Source organism: Lissotriton vulgaris, chromosome 9 (genome assembly GCF_964263255.1).
Source record: "Lissotriton vulgaris chromosome 9, aLisVul1.2, whole genome shotgun sequence".
NCBI lineage: Eukaryota > Metazoa > Chordata > Amphibia > Caudata > Salamandridae > Lissotriton > Lissotriton vulgaris.
This window is the reverse complement of record NC_141697.1, coordinates 227,948,181-227,968,390: the sequence shown is the minus strand read 5'-3', so window position 1 is coordinate 227,968,390 and position 20,210 is coordinate 227,948,181. Positions and strand designations below refer to the sequence as shown.

The window sequence follows — 20,210 nt, the reverse complement described above, 5'->3', positions numbered from 1 at the left end:
ATCCTGGCAAGGGAACCCCAACTCCTCCTGGCAGTTTTGCTCCCCCTTCATGTCCCTTTGAGGTGATTCAATTGGACTTCATCCATATGGAGCGATGCAATAACCTGAAATACGTTTTAGTAGTGGTTTGCGCATTCTCCCGATGGATTGAGGCCTATCCTCTCAAAGACAATACTGCTTTGTCTACTGCGAAAATCCTACTGAAGGAATACTTTCCTCGGTACGGAATGCCTAGAGTCGTGTGGTCAGATAACGGAAGTGAGTTTGTGGGGAGCGTGATGAAGAGTGTGTGTAAGGGCCTTGGAATTAATCAGAAATTCCATAGTGCCAATCATCCCCAGTCAGCTGGTTTGGTTGAAGGGTATAATGGCACCCTTAAACTAAAGCTGGCGAAGATTCAGGCTACGACTGGTCTCTCGTGGCCTGACGCTTTACCCTTAGCATTACTGTCAACTAGGGCGACTGTACACTCCCGAGTAGGGCTTAGTCCCTATGAAATAGTGTTCGGTCGTCCTGCGAATGTTTGGGGGGTTCCTAGGCCAGGTGCGTTCTGTGATCTTGAGTATCCAATGTTGATCGATTATCTTCATGACTTGACTGCTAAACTGAGGTTAATTCACCAACAGGTTTACGAAGCACTGCCGACGCAGACGGAGGGTCCAGGCCACCAGCTCCAGCCCGGAGATTGGGTGGTGACGCGGAACTTTTCGCGCAAGAACAATTTGGATCCGAGGTTCACTGGACCCTACCAGGTTCTCCTCGCCACGAGGACTGCTGTTCGTCTTGAGGGACGGAAGAACTGGGTGCACGCCACCCACACGAAGAAAGTCCCTATCCCTTTGCCGGCAGACCCGTGGGTGAGGAGAGGCATTGCATCAACTGAAACCGAAGGATTGCCGGCGTTTGTACCTTTTAGCGAGGCACAACCTGTCGGAGAATCCTCAGTGCAGCAGAAAGACACCGTTGAACATTTGTCATCAAAAGACTCAAGACCAGAACACTCAACTGATCAGCAGGACGTTGTCTCTTCAAAGGATCCTTTGTTTGACGAACAGACACGTCCTGGGAAAACCCGATACTTTTTGCGATCTAGCACTAAAGACTAATAAAAGATCCGGCTTTGATTTATTGACAACTGCATCATCCTGCTGTCCGTGATCAGTTTGAACATTCGTATTATTGTGATTATTCTTGTATATATATATATATATTGAGTTTTGTTCCTTATACTTTTTGCTTCCACAGCTGAGAAATATTGATTATAAATAAAGGCCGTAGGGCCGCGCGCGTACTTCTTTCTGGTTAGTAGGTCTTGACGCTAGGTTAAAGACCGTCGGTTCCTGGGAACTCCTGGGAATTGACTACTGCTACACAGAACGAAGTGCGTCAAGAAACGTTGCGGACGGTCATAGGGGATGGCGTTTTCAAAGCTGATGGACTTGGAAGAAGCTCAGGCGCAAAGGTTCAAGTTGCAACAACTTAGCCGTACCAAATGTTTTATGTTCCAAATATTTGTATTGTTTTTGACTGTTTCTGCATTATTGGCGGGTGGGGTGTATTATACGATGTCTTACTTCTTACCTTCTGCTATACCTACTCCTACCCCTGATCCTAAACTTACCTCCACTGTGTCTCCTCATTCCTTTCACATCTTACCCGAACACGAGCAGGCTAGACGTGCAGAATTCCGCAACAATTCCTTTATTCAGCTCCTTCACCAGCATCAGTTAGTGGTTAACACTACTAATTGTTGGGTGTGTGGGTTGATGCCACATACTACGGATAAGGGAATTCCATATCTGGTGTTACCGTATAGTTCCCAAGGGTCTGCTCGAGCATTTCAAACAATGTTTCGAAGCGCACTAGGCTTCCACCCCATTCGGGAACCACGTTCCCCCTACTCGGGTCCTAGCTCGTATCAAAAACCTTTGTCTATAGCAATAGAGGACTTAGATAGCGATATCTATGATCCCTCGCTTATTCCAGAAGAAGAGGTACAAGCCTATAGGGTCCTGAGTAGAGGCGAGTATAGTGTGTTCACTAGTGAAAAACAGCTCAAAAGCTCGTCTCCGATATGGGTCGTACCCCACATTGGTAATTTCTGTCTCATAGGTCGTGGCCGAAGATCGAAAGCCCGACTTGGAGAGAGTGCTTGCACTGAAAATTACATATTGCCGATGGTCTCGTCCCCTGTGTTTTTGGCTGCCAAGGGTACATACTTTATCTGTCATGATCGTGCGTATGCATGGTTGCCCTCTGACTTCATGGGCTCATGTTTTATCGCAAATTTGTTGCCCCCGACGTTTACTGTAGATGCAGATTATCACAAGACTAGAGTTGTGAGAGGCGTAATTAGTGAAGAGGATACTGCCGGTCAAGAGGCAGGAGACTTTTTCAAGGGTTTCCTCCCGTTTTGGGGACCTATGGTTAATAGTAGGAACCTGAGACAGTTGACTCGAGTGGTAGAATCGACAGCTAACATTACTGCCAGTGCCCTTGGTAATATCACCACAGAACTTCAGGCGGATAGACTTATGACGTTACAAAACCGTATGGTTTTAGACGTGATCTTAGCAGATCGAGGTGGGGTATGTAAGGTGATCCATTCGAGCTGCTGTATTTTCATTCCTGATAACGCTCCGACTGTTTATCAAGCCATCTCAAAGTTGCATAAAATCTCCGAATCCATACACGTGGATGTAGGGGATTGGACGCTACTTGGGTGGTTTTGGGGCCTGATGTCGACTTGGGGTTGGAAGATTCTGATGATCGTTGGAGTTGTCGTGGCGTTCCTGTTCACGTGTTGCCTTTGTGTGCAGTGCGGTCCTGCCTTATGTGGCCTCTGTGCTACAACGTGTATGAGACAGCCGCCTGTTACCAATGGAACTCGGTTGGACAGAGCTATGCTACAGCAACACCTAGATGGTCTGATGAATATCGAGTATGATTCCGATTAGTGTTTGCCTACATGAGGGCAAAAGGAGCGTTTGAGGTTCCGTGACAATTGTAAGTGGTGTTCTCGACTCGCACGAATATGGTCGAGCATGGTATCTATGAACCGCAAATGACGAGTTTAGTAAATGAGCGCAGTTTCGCTGTGCTAACTCAAACCGTTCGTTTGTTATGTGGGTTTTTCATCTGTACCCACGGGTTCCATCTTAGATACGGCATCCATTTTGTCTCTTGCCCTCAAGTAGCCATCGAACGGACGTTGTCCGCTTCGCGACCCTGGGACTCCCAAGATATTTGCGGAAGACACATGTCTCTTGTAAGTGTCTTTATGATGAGGGGGATGATACTGTAAGGCAGATGGCGCCGCTCGAGGCCCATCTCGAGCGGCCGGTTTATTGTCTCAGCCGTGCATCTCATTAGGCACGTCCCTTTGATGCCTGTATCTCATGTTTCCCGATACCTCCCCTTTTACACCCTTTCCGATCTCCCCACTGTCTCCATCTTCCTTTGCACCTGTCCTTGTTCCTATTATGATCTGTTTTACTGCTGATTGGAATGTACTAATGGTGGGAAGATGGGTTTTTACAGTTGGGAACCGCCAAATGTTTCCGCACTTATATTCCAGACCTTATGTGAATCAAAGTGACCAAAACGACCCCTCTGGGGGATAAATGTGGGAACCGGGTTGTAAACTTTTGTCTGCTATGCAAACCTATGGGAAAATCGTGTATAAAAGGAGCGACCCACAGAAGCAATTTGAAGCAGTCACTCTGAACTACACTTGTTGTACTTCCGTGATTTCTGTGTTTCCCTGCAGCAAATAAACCTTGAATCTTTGACGCCGAAGGAAGTGTCCCGTGTCTCTGTGATTCGTACGCCGGAGCAGGTTACCCACGAAGGTTTCAGGTGTTGTGCCCTGGCACCGCTGGGTTCTAAAATAACCCAGTCCTTCACTCTTGGTGGTTGTGGTGGTGGTGGTGGTGCAGATGCTCCAGCTGCTGCTGCTATTGAAGCCATTTCAAAGTACAAAATGTACTTGAAGATTACAAAAGAGGTCTTCCTAAGTCAAAGGACAAAGTCAGAATAAGGAAAAAAGGTGGGGTCTTTCATCATTTGGAAAAAAAAATAGGCCTGAACCAATGAGAAGTGTTATTTTCAGGTCACAAGACCAGGGATTTCATCATTATGAAACCAAAACTGTTCTGCACCAATAAAGTGTTATTTTTAGGTCACATGACCGACGCACTTACGCCGCGCACCCACGGGCGCGTCGCGTAAGCGCGTCACAGGTTTACGTTGCGCGATCGTATTCGCTCGAGTGCTTCCGGGTGCGCTTACGCCGCGCGTATCACGTGGACACGGCTACGCGATACGTCACGATGATGTTTTCGTTCGCGGCAATAGCGCTAACGGGACGCTCTCCGGAGCGCGCCCTGGGGCGCTTCAAAAGACTACGCTTTCCGGGGCGATCACCGGGGCGTGCCCCAGGAGCGGTCCAAAAAAATTGTTTTAAATACAAATAAAATATAGGATTCATTCTTTTTCAAAAATATTACATTTTATAGCTATAGACATTTGCTATTAACAAAATTTTGAAATTTAAAGAAAAAAATATAGGTTTGGGTCCTTATATATAGTTAGGAATTAGCATTTAAAAAACCTATGAAATTCACTGAAAAAACCATAGGTTTCACATCCGTTATAGTTAGGAATTAGCGTTTAAAAAACCTATGAAATTCACTGAAAAAACCATAGGTTTCACACCAGTTATAGTTTGGAATTAGCATTTAAAAAACCTATTAAATTCACTGAAAAAAAAACATAGGTTGTACACCAGTTATAGTTAGCTGGAAAATTTTACTGACATAAAACCATTGAAATTCCACATTATAGTTAGTTGGACTCACTATAACTTGCGCGTGTAATGCACTGCTGATGACGTCACATATTACATCACTCATGACATGGTCAGTGACATCACTCATGACATTACTGATGACACCATCCTTATGACAGAGTGACAGACCTCGTTTCACTGTAATCCTTGAAACACATATTCAAAAATAGAAACTAAAATTTTCAAAAAAAAGGAGATACTCATACCAGTTACAACAACCAATTCAGTAATTTCACCATTTAAATACACATCCACTAATTCACCAACAGTTCTATGTAGTCACTCATACATATACTCACTCATCATATGTAGTGATACACATATACATCCTGTAACACACCGACAGTCTTCCAAAAGTTGCTCACACACATACTCACACATGCAAATAAACTATTGAACATCCATTTATTTGCATATACAGCTATACACACACTACCACCTTACTTCTAAGGAAACTTACACATACTTACTCTCTTAAACAATCACTTATAGAAACACATACTTATTTAAACAAGAACTCTTTCAATCTGTCACTCTCACATATACTCACTTATATACATCAATACTCACATATACTAGATTAAAACATATGTAGTTACTGATAAAGACACTAGTGAGACAGTCATTCACTCACTAACACACACATATACATACTCATCCATCCATACAGTCCTGCACATATGCCGTCTTCCAAACACATACAAACAGTGAGTCAGTCATTGATGCATCTATGTGCTAAGTAATACCCCCACCAAACCATACAGACACTCATCCTGATACTAAAAATAACATCTAATAACCCATATACACACACATGTAGCTACTCACCAACCCATGCAGCCACTTATACACAAAGTGAAACACTGATACAAACATTTAAATATTTTAACAATATAAGCTAATATATGTATTCACTAAAATACACTTAATAAGCCAGTTAACCAATCAATTTCATTTAAAAAAAACATACATTAAGACACTTATTTAAACATTTATTCTTCCATTGACCTTTACATATACATAAATAAAACATTTATTTTTCAGAAAAGGCACACATTCACTGGATGGTGTCATGAGGGATGTCATGAGTGATGTAACTGACCATGTCATGAGTGATGTAATATGTGACATCATCAGCAGTGCATTACACGCGCAGGTTATAGTAAGTCCAACTAACTATAACATGGAATTTCAATGGTTTTATGTCAGTAACATTTCCAGCTAACTATAACTGGTGTGAAACCTATGGTTTTTTCAGTGAATATATATATATATATATATATATATATATATATATATATATATATATATATATACGACTTCCTCCAAATTTTAGATCAAAATGATACATGCCTCCTCATCCTTCTTGATCTCTCATCAGCATTCGACACTGTGAAACATGAGAGCTTACTCGAACTCCTAAAAACAAGAATGGGTCTCTCTGGGACTGTTCTTCAGTGGTTCACCTCCTTTCTACACAACCGATCTCAAAAATTCAAGAGCAACAACCTGATGTCCGCTCCAATACCTGTTTCGTTAGGTGTCCCCCAAGGATCCTGCCTATCCCCTACCCTGTTCAACCTAGTTATGGAACCTCTCACCACCTTGTTACAAACATCCAATGTTCACTTTCACATGTACGCCGATGACACGCAACTATATCTCAAACTACAATCCCCCAAAGACATTTTGCGTCTGAACTCAATGATCAGAAACACCCAATCCTGGCTGGCCGATAATCACCTCAAACTCAATGCTATAAAAACTGAGTTCCTTCTAATCTCTCCTCCCGCGAAAATCTCCACCACTCAAACCTGGCTTAAGCACCTAACTGTACTCAATGTCCAACCGACCATCGTGGACTCAGCAAAATCTCTAGGCATAACACTTGACGCAAATCTCAACATGCAGCAGCATATCAACAAGGCAACTAAGGGAGCGAACTTCCAAATAAATACCTTGAGGAAACTTAAACCCTTCCTCCCAGCCAAGGACTTCCAAACTGCAGTACAAGCACTAGTCATCCCTCGCATAGACTACGGCAGCATCGCCCTCTGTGGTCTCCCCCTAACTACAACAGCACCCCTAAGAGCTTCACTAAATGCGGCAGCGAGACTCATCACTGGATCTAAAAAACACTCACATATCTCCCCTGACTTTAAATCCCTGAACTGGCTACCTTTTGAAGCCAAAATACAGCTGAAAATCGCCTGCATGACGCACAAGGCTATTCACCTGAAATCACCCGGCTACCTCACTCAGAAGTTGACAATATCCGGCGGGTCCAGAACCACCAGAAGTACAAACAATCTTCTGTTGAAGCCTTGAAGATTCCGGAAGGAAAAAACTTACAAACACTCCTTCTCAGGAATGGCGCCTAGGATCTGGAACTCACTCCCTCCTGAAACCAGACTCATCTCCTCCACTCTTCTTTTTAAAAAAGAAGTTAAAGCTATCCTCATGGCTAAATACACTTGAACTACTACTCTTGAGCTTTTAAGACTTTGCATCGTTTTGTACTAGTTGTTTGATTCCTATGCACATGTGTTTTACTTGTATTTTTGACCTTCCTGACTGTTCCTGATCCTCCTATTTGTACTACTTGCATTGACCTTACCGTACCTCACCTTACCTTCCTAACTATGCTCCCCCGTGTACTCACCCTACCACTCATTGATGCCTTTGTAAAGAGCTCTGTTATCTGCAAAGATCTTGTTTGCGCTATATAAAACTTTCAAAATAAAAAAAATATATATATATATATATATCCTTGCTCCAAAGTTCACCAGTATCGCGAGTCACTCTGCTGGCGGGTGCTGCCACGCGTTAGTGTACCGCGTCCAAAATATTTGCTCCACAGCTTTCTTCACAAATCCCTCAGTAGAAGAAAAACGTCAGTGCTGCTGTTTTTCTTCTACTGAGGGATTTATGAAGAAAGCTGTGGAGCAAATATATATATATACGCAGCACGTAAAGTACTCAATGCACTCCTTCCAAATGAATTATGCACTCGTCAAAGGCTTAGTGGGAATTTATTTTAAAGCCATCATGTACACCCAACAGGTTTCAGCGGGTAAACTATTTGGTAACATGTTGCGTCTTGCAATTGGAGTATATATATATATTGCATCGCAATACTCAAGAGAACGGCTAGAAAGTTCCATGCAGATAAAGAGACACAACATTCAGTGATGATGCTTTCTTAGAATTCCTAAGTTTCCAACATGCAAATAAACAGGGTTTTATATAGACTACTAAACCGGAGGAGATGATATAGAATATGGAATATAGAATATTTCAAATCAAATAAAACACTGCAAATACATACAAGACCGGAAAAAGAAGGGGCAAGCAAAACAGACTCAACATACATTTCTTCTCGAGCTCCTCATCATCCAACAGAAGGCTGACCACCTCTTTTGGTTTCAGGGTGTCTGGTTTGAAATTCCCACCTGAAATCACCATCCGTTGGATCTAAAATGAAAAAAGGGGTACGGATGTTGTGCAGCATGATACTTGAAAAGGCTGGGCCCTGCAGTTCTATTTGCTTTACACGACGCTTAATAAATAGAACAACAAATACATTGATGAAGGAGAGAATGTATTTCAAGAAAGGCTTTGCCAAATTCGAGCCATTTACATGCTGTGCTCTGCATGAGGCGAAGGCTTTATCGTTCCAATTCTTTTATCTTGGATTTTATGAAAAACTGCAGCTACCATTGGTGCTGGAGTGGGTCATTAAGGTCCACTCACGGAGAGACACTGGCTAACAAATTATATACTTCTCTCCCCTAAATCGCATATGAAGAGCTTGTCAAAAGATAGTAAAGCGATATACATGTCACCTTGAGGTGTAAAACATTAACCTTCTATGGGTAGATGTTTATAAACAGTCAGGCCCCCATTAACAGTACTGCAGAATACCATGCGGAGAATCTCAGTGACAGAAATTACTATTATTTGAGTGGAATTCTTGCAATTCAAGTTAAACCTCTCAGAATGTGGAATAACTGTGCAGACCCGGAATTATGAGGCAGAATTCTGCGTGGTATACCCTCTTTTGAGAGCTTTCATGCACACATTTTCCACCTGCTCAGAGCAGTTGTTAAATGTGGTTTTAGGTACCATCACTGCAGCACTGGCTCCCAGACACTGAAATGTCTTGCCTAAACCCAGAGCTGCAATGGAAACTGTAAAAAAACAGACAAACCTACTGCATCTAAGAAACTTTGGTAGAATTCAATGACTTAGTTAAGTGGTATGCCTGATGGGAATCATCATGGATCGATAAAAGATCTAGGAAATGCTCACTGATCATTATCAACATACATAGAGTTTAATTTCATCACAGAAATTTGGTTCTGGAGGGCATAATTTTCTAAGCAATGGAGCCCCAAAATGCACTAGGACTTTCTGCTATTAAGTGTTGCCTTTTATACCTGCCCTACCTTTCTGACATGTACAGGCCTAGTATAAAATGTATAGTTTCTTACCGGTCAGTGTAGTTTTGCAGCTTGAAGAATTTTCTGGATTCACATGCTGTGCATTATTCTACTATTTAGTAGCTGGGTTCGGAATTCTCCCAAAATGACTCTGTCCTACTCTTTTTGTTTTTGTTGGTGGGCTTCTATGTGCCTTCAATTGGTGATCCTTGTGACGCCATCTTCACATTCGTTTTTATTTTAATTTTTTTCCTTTTGCTGCTTCCTCCTCATCTTCTTGTCGTAGGAGGTTGGGTTCACTTGTGAATCCAGACAAGTCTTCAAGCTGTAAAACTACACCAACAGGCAACAAACTATATATTTTGCAGCATGAATCTTTTCTGGATTCACATGCTGTGCATTGATTTTGTATGGGTTTCTTACTACAGTGGCGGTTGAGTGAAAGATGAGGCTTCATTTGAGAACAGATGTTGTAAGACCTTTTGCCCTACCTGTGCTTCCTTGTTCTTTTGAAAATCCACACCATAGAGTCTTGTGAACGTTTGTACTAATGACCAAGATGCTGCCATACAAATGTCTTGTAGTGGAGTATTTGCTAAGAAATCAATAGTTGTCCCCTTCTTTCTTGTTGAATGTGAACCAGGAGTGTTTTGTAATGTCTCTTGTGCATTCCTGTGGCACAGATGAATAGTCTGTGCTTTCCATCTTGCAATTGTGTTCTTGGTAACAAGCCTTCCTAGAAAACTATTTGCATATTAGCTGTTTTGTTTTCCTGTCAGCCTTTGTCCTTTCGAAGTAATGCAATACGGCACATCTTGCATCTAGAACTGTGTATTGCCCTCCTCTCTGCATGAGTTTTAGGTCTCTGAAAGAAACTTGGTATCTGAATACTTTAGTTCATGTGGAACTGTGATATAACCTATGGCATGAATTGCGGGAGGGTTCTCATGATAATTCTGTCTTTGTGAACTTGAAAATAAGGCTCCTGTAAAGTGAGTGCTTGTAACTCACTAACTCTGCACATTGATGTTATGGCCACTAAAAAGCAGTCTTTAGTGTGAGCATTTGTAATGTAGCCTTGTGTAACGGTTCAAACTGTACCTTCATCAATTGTGTGAGCACAATACTTAAATTCCATGTGGGTGCAGGCACCTTCGTTCAATGTGACCCATTGTGTACGCCACTACTGCTGCTAAATTAACCTTTAAAGATGTATAGGTCAGCTTACAATCTAGAATTATTGTTAAGTACTTTGGCAATGTTTTATCTCTAGTGAACATGTTTTAATAATCCTTCTTTAAGATACCAGAGTGAAGTTTTTTGTCTATTTAGCTATATAAAACTTTCTAGTTGTTGGTATTCTTGCTTCTCTTAAGACCGCCATTGTCTTTTCCTGTAACTTTAGATGTCTGAATTGCAAGTCTACCGGAACCATGCTGCCAGGTTTAAAGGCTCTGATACTGGGTGAAGCACCCTTCCTTCCTGCATTGACAACAGGGCTGGCCTGGTTGGCAATTTGTGAATCTTTCCCTGTGATCGTTCTGTTAGTTCTGAGAACAACATTTGTGTTGCTCACTGTAGTGCAAGTTGTATCAGGGTTGTGCTGTTCATATTGCATTTGCTGATCACCCTGTGAAGAAGGGGTATTGGGGGAAAAGCGTTTGCAAATTTCCCTAACCAATTTATCGACAGTGCATTCCCCATGTACTGGTAGCAATGTTGTCAGGAGGCGATGACTTCTCCATTTGTATTGAGAACCCGAGCTAGTGTAGTGTTCTTATTACTTGCTGCATGTGCTCTTTGTATCTTTTGTATGAGTTTCCCCTTACCAGACAGTCGTCTAAGTAAGGATAAACATATATGCCCTGTTTTTACAGCTGTGCTGCTACTGCTTCCAGACACTTTGTGAATACTCTTGGTGCTGATTTTATTCCAAATGCTAGCACTTTAAACTGGTAGTGTTTGTTGTCTATCACAAATTCGAGGAATTTCTTGTTGCTTGTGTTCATGAGAATGTGTAAATAAGAGTCCTTTAAATCTATTGTCATCATGTAATCCCCTACTTGTAGTTGAGGTATCACCTCTTGTAGGGTAGCCATTTTACGTTTTTGCAATTTTATAAATTTGTTTCAAATCCCATCCACCTTGGGTATTAGGAAGTATGTTGAGTAGATTCCCTTGTTTTTTTCTAGTCTTGGTACTAATTCTATAGCATCCTTGGACAGTATTTCCTCTACCCTCTTGAGTAAACGTGATGTTACCTCCTTTGAATGTATCTTTTTCTTTGGTCTTTTGCATGGAGGTGTCTTGTCTAATTCTATGCAATATCCGGATTGTATTAGGTTTAAAACCCACTTGTCTGTGGTGATTTTCCTCCACTCCTGGAGTAAATGTGTCATAGGCCTTCTACTTGTGTTGAAAGTAGAAGTTGTTAATGTTCTATTTTTGTCCCTATGTGGGTCTGTACTCTTAATGCTGCACTCTTGGATGTTTGACGAGTGTCTTGTATGAACTTTGTCAAGTCACTTATTTGATGGGGAGCCCCTCCCCTCTGTGGTTGTCCTCTTCTGCATGGGTGTCCACGAAAGGACTGTCTGCCTTGCTGGTACAGTCAGTTTTGTGGTTGTTGTTGATTTGCCTGACTACTTCCCTGATGTGACTGTTGGTACTTCCGATGTGACGTTCCTGGGTGGAAGGAGTCCCTTCCTTTGGGTTTTTGTGAGGGTGCTGTTCCACTCCGCATATTGCCTCTGCACTGCAGAGCCCCCCCATTGACTTTGCTGTTTCATTGTCCTTTTTCAACTGATTCAGAGTCTTGTCATCCGCACTCCTGAATAGTTGTTCCCTATTAAATGGTGCATTTAGTATGTTAGCTTGTACTTCCGGTTTAAAATCTCAAATTCTTAACAAGGCATGGCGTGGTTCTGTAATGCCGATCATCATTTGTCTGCTTGATGTTTCTGCAGCATCAAATGCAAATTTGAAACCGGTATTGATGATGTTTTTGCCTTCCTCCACCAAGTGTTCTGCCCTCTTTTGGTACTGCTCTGGGAGATGTCTCATTAATTCACCAATTTCCTCCCAATGTTGATAGTCGTGACGACTAAGCAGTGCGTTGAAATTTGCAATATGCCATGGTTTCGCAGCACTCCTTTCAACCTTTTGCCCTATGAGGTCCATCCTCATACTCTCCTTATCTGGAGGAGGTCCCGTTAAGCTTGGGACATTAGCTCTCTTCCTAGCAGTAGATATTATTCAATCTGCTGGAACTGTTCCCTTTAGGTAGCTTAGATCCTTGGAAGAGTGTTTATACTTCTTCTCTGTCCTAGGAGTGACAGTCTTACGTGTTGCTGGTACTTTAAATGCCTCCTTTCCTTGATCCAAAATACTTGGTAAAAATTGGTTCCTTGATTGTGTGGGCCGGAGAGTTTCTAGTAGAAAACATGATTGTCTTATTTCCTCTTCTAATTGCCGCCAATATCTACTTCCTACTTTCTTTAGAACATGGTTATATATTCCAATATCATCAGGTGGTGATGGTCTTGAAGGATAAGTGTCTACACCTTCTTCTGGTGGGTCTGTTTCTATATGTTGCCATTATGTGCCTTGGTATTCTGATGTCTCAAAACCCTGGTAGATTTGTTCATCCTCCTCCTCATAGAATATTTATTGTTCATGATCTTCTTGAGTTAAAGGTGGATCTATTTCCTAGAGGCATTCGTCCCCTTGATTCTGTAATGTCAAAGACTTATTTGGGATACAAAACTGTTTAAGGTTTTTGTCGAAGTCTTTCTTCTTTTGTAAAAGACTGATCATTTTGGCTTTGAGACGCCTCTTCTTTTTCTCCATCTCCACTGTCTGTTGTTGGATGTCGAGGTCACATGCTTTCTCTTTGACGATGAAGAATCCTTCAAAAACAATATCACCGTTGAACTGTGTCATTCTGTATTCAACCGCTCCTGTTTCAAGGTTGATGCGTTCTTTCCTTGATCGTCCTTTGACATCTTGGATTTTTCGGGGCTCTTTATTTACTGCTGCTGTGTCCTTTTTGAAGGACCCAAGGGTACTCATCTCTCTGGTCTTCCCTGCGGTTATCGAGTGTTTCAACACTGATGCTGCTGTTGAGGATTTAGAGTTGGATTTTCATGCCTCGGTTAAGATCTTCAAAGACGATGTGTCTCTTACCTCTGTTCGAGAAGTCTTCTAGGCCCCTTGGTCTGCATCCATGATCGGGATGTCGGTCTCTGTATCCCCTTTTGGACTTTTGGTGACGTTCTCCCCTTCATCGCTCGAAATGCCCAAGTCTCGTAGAGATGGAGCGGGAGGTTGGCCCTGCATGGTATGTTAGGCTGTTCTCTGTCTTACCCTCAGAGTCTTTGGGGTGAACGCTGAACAAGTGTTGCAATCTTCACTACGGTGATCTACCGGCAGGCAGAGGTTGCAGACCGGGTGCTGGTCCTTCTCTGCAACGAATGGTGGCGGTCTTTGCAAAACTGGAATGGAGTCTTCTCCATCACCATGTACAAGGAGTGCCCTGCACATGCATTCTCCAGAGCTGTCACTGAGTATACCTTGTCCTGCTCCCAGAACTTCTTCGGTACCTTCGTCTGATGTCTTCTTCGCTCCGGTAGACTTTTGGCGAATTTTGTTTGATTTCTGGCAATTCTTTTGTTCCAACTGTTGACGAGCCTTCTGTATCCATCTGGACCCAACGGAGGGAAAAAAAAGAATCTGAAGATGGCAACCATAGGTGGGAGCTTCCGGAGGAAGCACAATGATGTCACAAGGCCAAATAGAGGCACGTCGACGCCCATCAACAACAAAAAACAAAAAGAGTAGAAGGACAAAAGCTTTTGGGGAGATTTCCAGACCCAACCACTAGAATTAATTTAATTTAATTTAATTTAATTTAATTTGCGGGTTTGTAGAGCGCTTGAATAAACTCCCAGGGGAACTGCACAGCATGTGAATCCAGAAAGGATTCACCCTGCAAAACTAGAAGCTTTATTCGACTGGAGATAGCTTTATTGTGTGGCAGTCCTAAGGATTAGTGTATCTGAGAGTGTATCTGAGTTCCAAGCACACTACCAACTCCCTGTGTGAGCCACGGCGTGCAAACATTTGGAAAAACATTGGAAGTGCAATAATATCTGAAGCATCAGAGGAAAATAAAAGTGCCCACAACTAATACTTTTCAGTAACCACTGCCCAGACAAAAAGGTTTGTACCTACTTAATCTCATTGTGTGACAAGAGCCAAATTACATCATTCATTTGTTCTTATGTTCCAACATATGTCAAATATTGAAAGCTCTGAAAAAGGTTAGTGGACACTTCCTAAAACACTGGATAGGAGGACACAATTCATTGTAAGCCACTTATTAAGGTACAGTGTAACAACTGAATCATTTTTGTGCATTAATTAATTATCTAGGATTCATTATAATAGTTGTAATGAACAAGTTACTAACCTTCGGTAACACATTATCTGGTAAAGACAAGATCTAGCCGCAGATTTTTTTACCTTTGAATTTCCCTTGTGTCAGACTGGATCAAGAAGTTTTTTCTTCGAGCAACACCCCAGCTCGCCAGTAGGAGGCGTCAGATGGTTCTCCGTGGCGTCGTCAGAGGTGACATCAACATCATCTATATAGTCATCTCTGCGCACTAACATCAATTACTTTTCCATGACTTTCCACACCAGAAGCACAGAGCCATGAAGGGCACGGACACTGGTGTATCCAAATTAGGGCCCTAAAAGGGATGCGCTCTAACCCTAGAAACTTGTCCACAGAGCAGGGAGGATGGACAGGTTGGTAAGGAATTAGCTGCTACATCCTATCTCTACCAGATATTGTGTTACTGAAGGAAAGTAACTTGTTTATCTGATAGAAATATCTAGCCACAGATTCCTTATCTTTGAAAAGATACCCAAGCAATACCATCCCTGGTGGTGGGCTGCAGACAACTTCTAAACTGAAAAGTCCTGTAAGACTGAATGGGCGAAGTGCCCATCCCTGCAGGCCTGACTGTCCAGGCAGTAGTGTTTGGTGAACATATGCCGGGGCGCCCACGTTCCTGTCTAGCAGATATCTAGGACTGGGACTCCACATGCTAACGCAGTGGTAGAAGCTTTAGCTCTTGTGAAATAACCCCTTAAGCACTCAGGGGGGCTGGTTCTTAGCCAGTGTGCAGCATATCTATATACAGAAAATGACTAATCGCGAAATGGTTTGTTTCTGTACCACCCGACCCTTCTTCGCTCTCACATACCTCATGAAGAGTTGGTCGTCCACCCGGAACTCTCTTCTACGATTAAGATAGAACAGCAAGGCTCTTTTGGGGTCTCGACGGTGGAGTCGCTCCTCTTCTTTTAAAGGATGTGGAGGAGTGTAAAAGGTAGGCATGGAGACTGACTGGCCCACATGGAATAGTCTTACCACTTTCGGCAGGAAAGAAGTTCTAGTGTGAAGCACCAATTTAACTGGGAAAACGGACAGGAATGGAGTCTTGGTTGATAAAGCCTGTAGCTTACTCACCCTCCGGGCAAATGTTATTGTCACTAGAACGCTTGTATTGATGGTAACAATACATCAGAAATGTGAGAACCAAATTAAGGTCCCACTGAGGCACAGGGGACTTAAATAAAGAGGGTTGGTCAGGCAGTCACAAAAAAGCAGACTGAGCAGACAGGAAGCCCCCGAGAGTATCCAAAACAGAGGCCTGCTGGATAAGAGCAAGGATAACAAGAAGAATATCAAACAGAGGAGCAGAAAGAGGATGAATAGACTCTTCTGCACAACATAATACAAATTTGTTCCACCGTCTTGGTTTAGGACGCCTGGATGCCAGAATAACATTGCAGACTTTGGGTGGAAGGTTGAAATCGGTCAACTGTTGCAGTTCAATCTCCACGCAAGAAGGCATGGAGTTGACAGATTCAGGCGCAGAACCATCCCCTGATGCTGCAAAAGAAAATCCCCTGAAGAGACAGCCTGATTGAAAGATTGATGCTCAAACTGAGATGCTCAAGAAGCCAGACTCTCTGTGTCCTGTCCGGAGCCACAATGATATCTTGTGCCCAGTCGTTACTGATCTTCTGGGCAGGAGTGGGAAGGGTGAAAAGGGGTACTTAGCTCCACTTAAGATAAAAAGAGTCTCAGAGCGAGAGACGCCTTGGAAACTCCAGCATGCAAAACTGCTGACATTGCGCCTTCTCAGTGGAGGTGAACAGATCTATTCCCACTGCTAAAAGAGATCTTGTGCCACCTCTATGAGGGGACGTCATTCGTGATCTGCTAGGCATCGATGGATGAGGTTTTCCGCTCAGGCGTTCAGTGAACCCGCCAGGTGTTGACCACCAGGGATATGCCCTTCTGTTCCAGCCACATTTCCAGAGACGCAGGGCCTATCGGCAAAGGGTCCACGAGCCCACCATGCCTAGTTTATTGCAGTACACATGGCAGAGGTGTTGTCTGTAAAAACTTGGATCTGCCTCACCTTAAAGGAGGGTAGAAAGGTTTTTAATGCAAGTTGGATCATGACGTCATATAATTCCTTAATCTGAGAAGGGGGTCGCTACAGCTGCGGAAATAGTGGGAGGCTCAAAGTCGGCTCTGACAACAATTCTGAGATACAGTGCTCTGGCAACAATGCTCCTTTGTCACGTCAGTCGACAGACAAGGGGAAGTCTAAGCACACTTCGACTTCTTATGTTTCTTATGCTTCTTCTCTGAGTGTCCGAATGACCAACGCCACCTACCAGTGTGCAGGGGAACTGCTCAAAGAAAAATCTTCCAGATCCAGTCTGACACTTCGGAAATTCAAAGTTAAGGAATCTGCGGCTAGATGTCTCTATCAGATACAGTTTTGGGATGCCTATCTGTGGCTAATGTATTTAAGACAGCTGACAGAGACTACAACTGCACTATGGCATTTTAATAGTTCAACGTTTCGAACATTGATCAAAACGAGCATCCCTATTTTCAACAGAAATCCAACAAATTTGGGATGTGCTATCAGCAGACAGTTATGAATGTCTCAGGCAGCGGCCTTTAGCACTGTGAGATCTGAAAAAGTGGTTACTGAAAGTAAACAGACACACCTCAGCAACATTTTAATTCTTCAGATAAATATCCAATGTGACTGATTACCGACATATACAATTTTTTTCTGTGTTGGCAATAAACAGTATTTTAGACCCCCTGACGATTTACTTGTTGTATGCATGGCTTGGGGCTCTTCTTGAGTGACTCAAGAAGCTGAGCCCACAGTCCATCATAACGATGACTACTCCTTTCCATCCATCAATCTTCTCCCTTACCTCACTTTTCTCCTTTGCTCGCTGTAGGATACGCTCCTCAATGGTGCCCTTGCATATCAGACGGTACACTGTGACCTGCTTTGTTTGACCTAGCCGATGAGCTCGGTCCATAGCCTGCTGGTCTACTGTTGGATTCCAGTCACTGTCGTAGAATATCACCTACATGGAGACAATAAAAGAATGAATCCACAGCACAAAAGAAAACCGTCTCAGAAACATACCACTTCTCACTGATGCTGCTATCATGAAGAGACAGGAGGACTGCGGAGTACGGAACATTCTTCACGGATAAAGGTATTGGAATTCTCAGAACCTGGGCATATGAATAGTTTCTCCTACATTAAAGATTACTCCTTTCGCAAAAACTACTCAGCCAAAAGCCATGGGTATCAACTGCATTTTTTCACCATACTATATAGAAGTACTTGAAAGCATCAAGAGAAATGCGTTCCCTTTAAGAAATCTTTTGTGTGGATGTTTAATTATTTAAGAAACAGCACAGTGCGGGACTACTAGAAGAAATAGAGTGCAGAATTGTGCTAGAGCAATAGCCAATAATCTGATGCAGCATGATTACTGGACTTCCTGAGCAGGCCTAAAACAGAATGGATACCACACTTGTTTGGAGCTAAACCACTAAACCCACTCACTGGTACTTAGCTAAAGAAACCTTTTCATCAAAAACGCTGATAATTGTGTAATGTGTCAGGTGAAGCTACGGTTAAAGAAGAGGTAGAAGTGGTGTTGAGAGACAGTAAGTGGAAGTGAGGATGAAAGTTAATTAGAAAATCTAAAGCAGTGTCCAATGATAGGAAGAACTAGTCTGATTCTACTGTAATCAGAGAAAGGTCACTCAATTCACAACTGGAGTCAAGAACTCCAGGATCTCTGTATGTAAATTTGCACTTACATAAGCAGTGAATGTATCTAACCATCTCTTAAGACGCACAGTAATACCACTGATGGTATCACTGCAGAGAGAGTTTAGGAATAGAGATTATACTGGGAACTATATGGATAGGAAGCGTCATGAGAAAAATACATTTTGCAGAATACTACAGCACTCTTCTTTTGATTCGTTTCTGGAAACGTTTTTCACAGTTTACGTCCACTGACAACAAAGCAGCAGCTCTTCTAATGAGTTGCCTGAATTTAGATTTCAAAATGAAGTTGGTGTTAACGGATTTCCGGGATAGTGAGGGAGGAGCCAATTATTGACACAAGAGGGAGGTGTCTCCTGGCACGAATCCACAAACAATGACTGAATGCAGAAGGCAAGACAAATCAACACATGTCAGTTTATGCAAACCATCACTGTCAGGTCCAGGAGACTATGCGCAAATAACAGATGAAGTCATTTTCCTCAGTATTATTCTCTCACCTCTGCGACATAATTTTTGTATTTTAATTATCTTTTTTCTGTAATTTTTGGTATCTGTGTATGAAACTGGTATTTGTGAAGCACAAACTTAGCCGAAAGGTAGCAGAGTGCTGTAGTGGCTCAAAGGCAAATATGCAGTAAACAAATAAATGTTAGTTGGGTTTTGAGAGCAGAAGAGGACTGTCACCACATTGGGACATTTTTTAAGGTGTGTGACTTTAGCTCTTGTCTCTAAGTGGAGCACTGATGGACCGGTCTTTTGTACAAAGTAATGTGGGTCCAGATCCTGGGTGCATAAATGTATATGGCTTGTTCCTTTTTGGGTAGTTTTTTTTGTTGCACTGCTTCATCTCCAATCTGATGGTGTCCTGGCTGTGGGTGTGCCAAGATCCACCAGAGTTGGAGAGCTTATGGGGCAGATGATGGGCTGGTGGCGATGCTTTTGCAGATGAGGCATGGGTTTCTGAAGATGGTGGAGGCCAGTGAGAGGAGTCAGTCAGATTTATCAGTGTAGGGGTAATGGTCATATTTCTTCAGGCATGCTGCGACATGAAAGATGCCTAGAGGGGGCACTGTGGCGTCCGAGAATCTGTGGGGAGCTATGCTGGGCCACCATCTATAGGAGAGAGTATGTGATCTAGGACAGTAGTTCTGAAGTCACGGCTTCAATTTTTCTTTTAAATAGGAAATGGCACTAGGTAATTGTACTTTTATTGGGGAAATATTCCTTCAGGGAACGTCTTTTTGTCCAGGTTACATCGGGGTAACTTAACAATGGGTGAAAGGTGGGGGGTTCGAAACTCTTCAGATTAACAACATTGAGCCCGGTTTGTAGTAGGTGGACCATACTGCTTATAACACCATGCTGGGTGTTCACAGATAAACCCACTACAAATCTGTGCAGATTAGTTAGCACTAGGAGTAGTAAATTAGTTTATTATTAATTGTATGCATTTTTAAAACAAAGTTCTTTATTAATGTCTTAATTTGTATGTCCTAAATAGTTAGTTGTGGATAGGCTGCGTGTGAAGGAGAGGAAATAGGAGATAGGCTCACAGGTTCTTCATCGGTTTAGAAGCTAATGGAACACCTGATGATGCTATCACTGAGCAGCACAAGGAACCACTAGGGAATATTTGATGATGTAAGGAAACAGATGGTAGGGTGGCAGTGAGGGCCATGAGTGTTGAGATGTGAGTAAACAAGTGAGTTTTTT

General features: G+C 42.6%; 1 protein-coding gene across 2 annotated transcripts in view; it reads right to left on the bottom strand.

The window, feature by feature from the left end:
- INO80 (INO80 complex ATPase subunit) overlaps window positions 1-20,210 on the bottom strand; it is a 545,189-nt gene that overhangs the window by 90,971 nt on the left and 434,008 nt on the right. For both annotated transcript variants that reach the window (XM_086937360.1, XM_086937361.1), the window contains 2 exons: window positions 17,614-17,772; window positions 8,221-8,323 (listed from right to left, as the gene is read on the bottom strand). In XM_086937360.1, coding sequence (XP_086793486.1) covers window positions 8,221-8,323; window positions 17,614-17,772 — 262 coding nt within the window. The remainder of the gene's footprint in view (window positions 1-8,220; window positions 8,324-17,613; window positions 17,773-20,210) is intronic.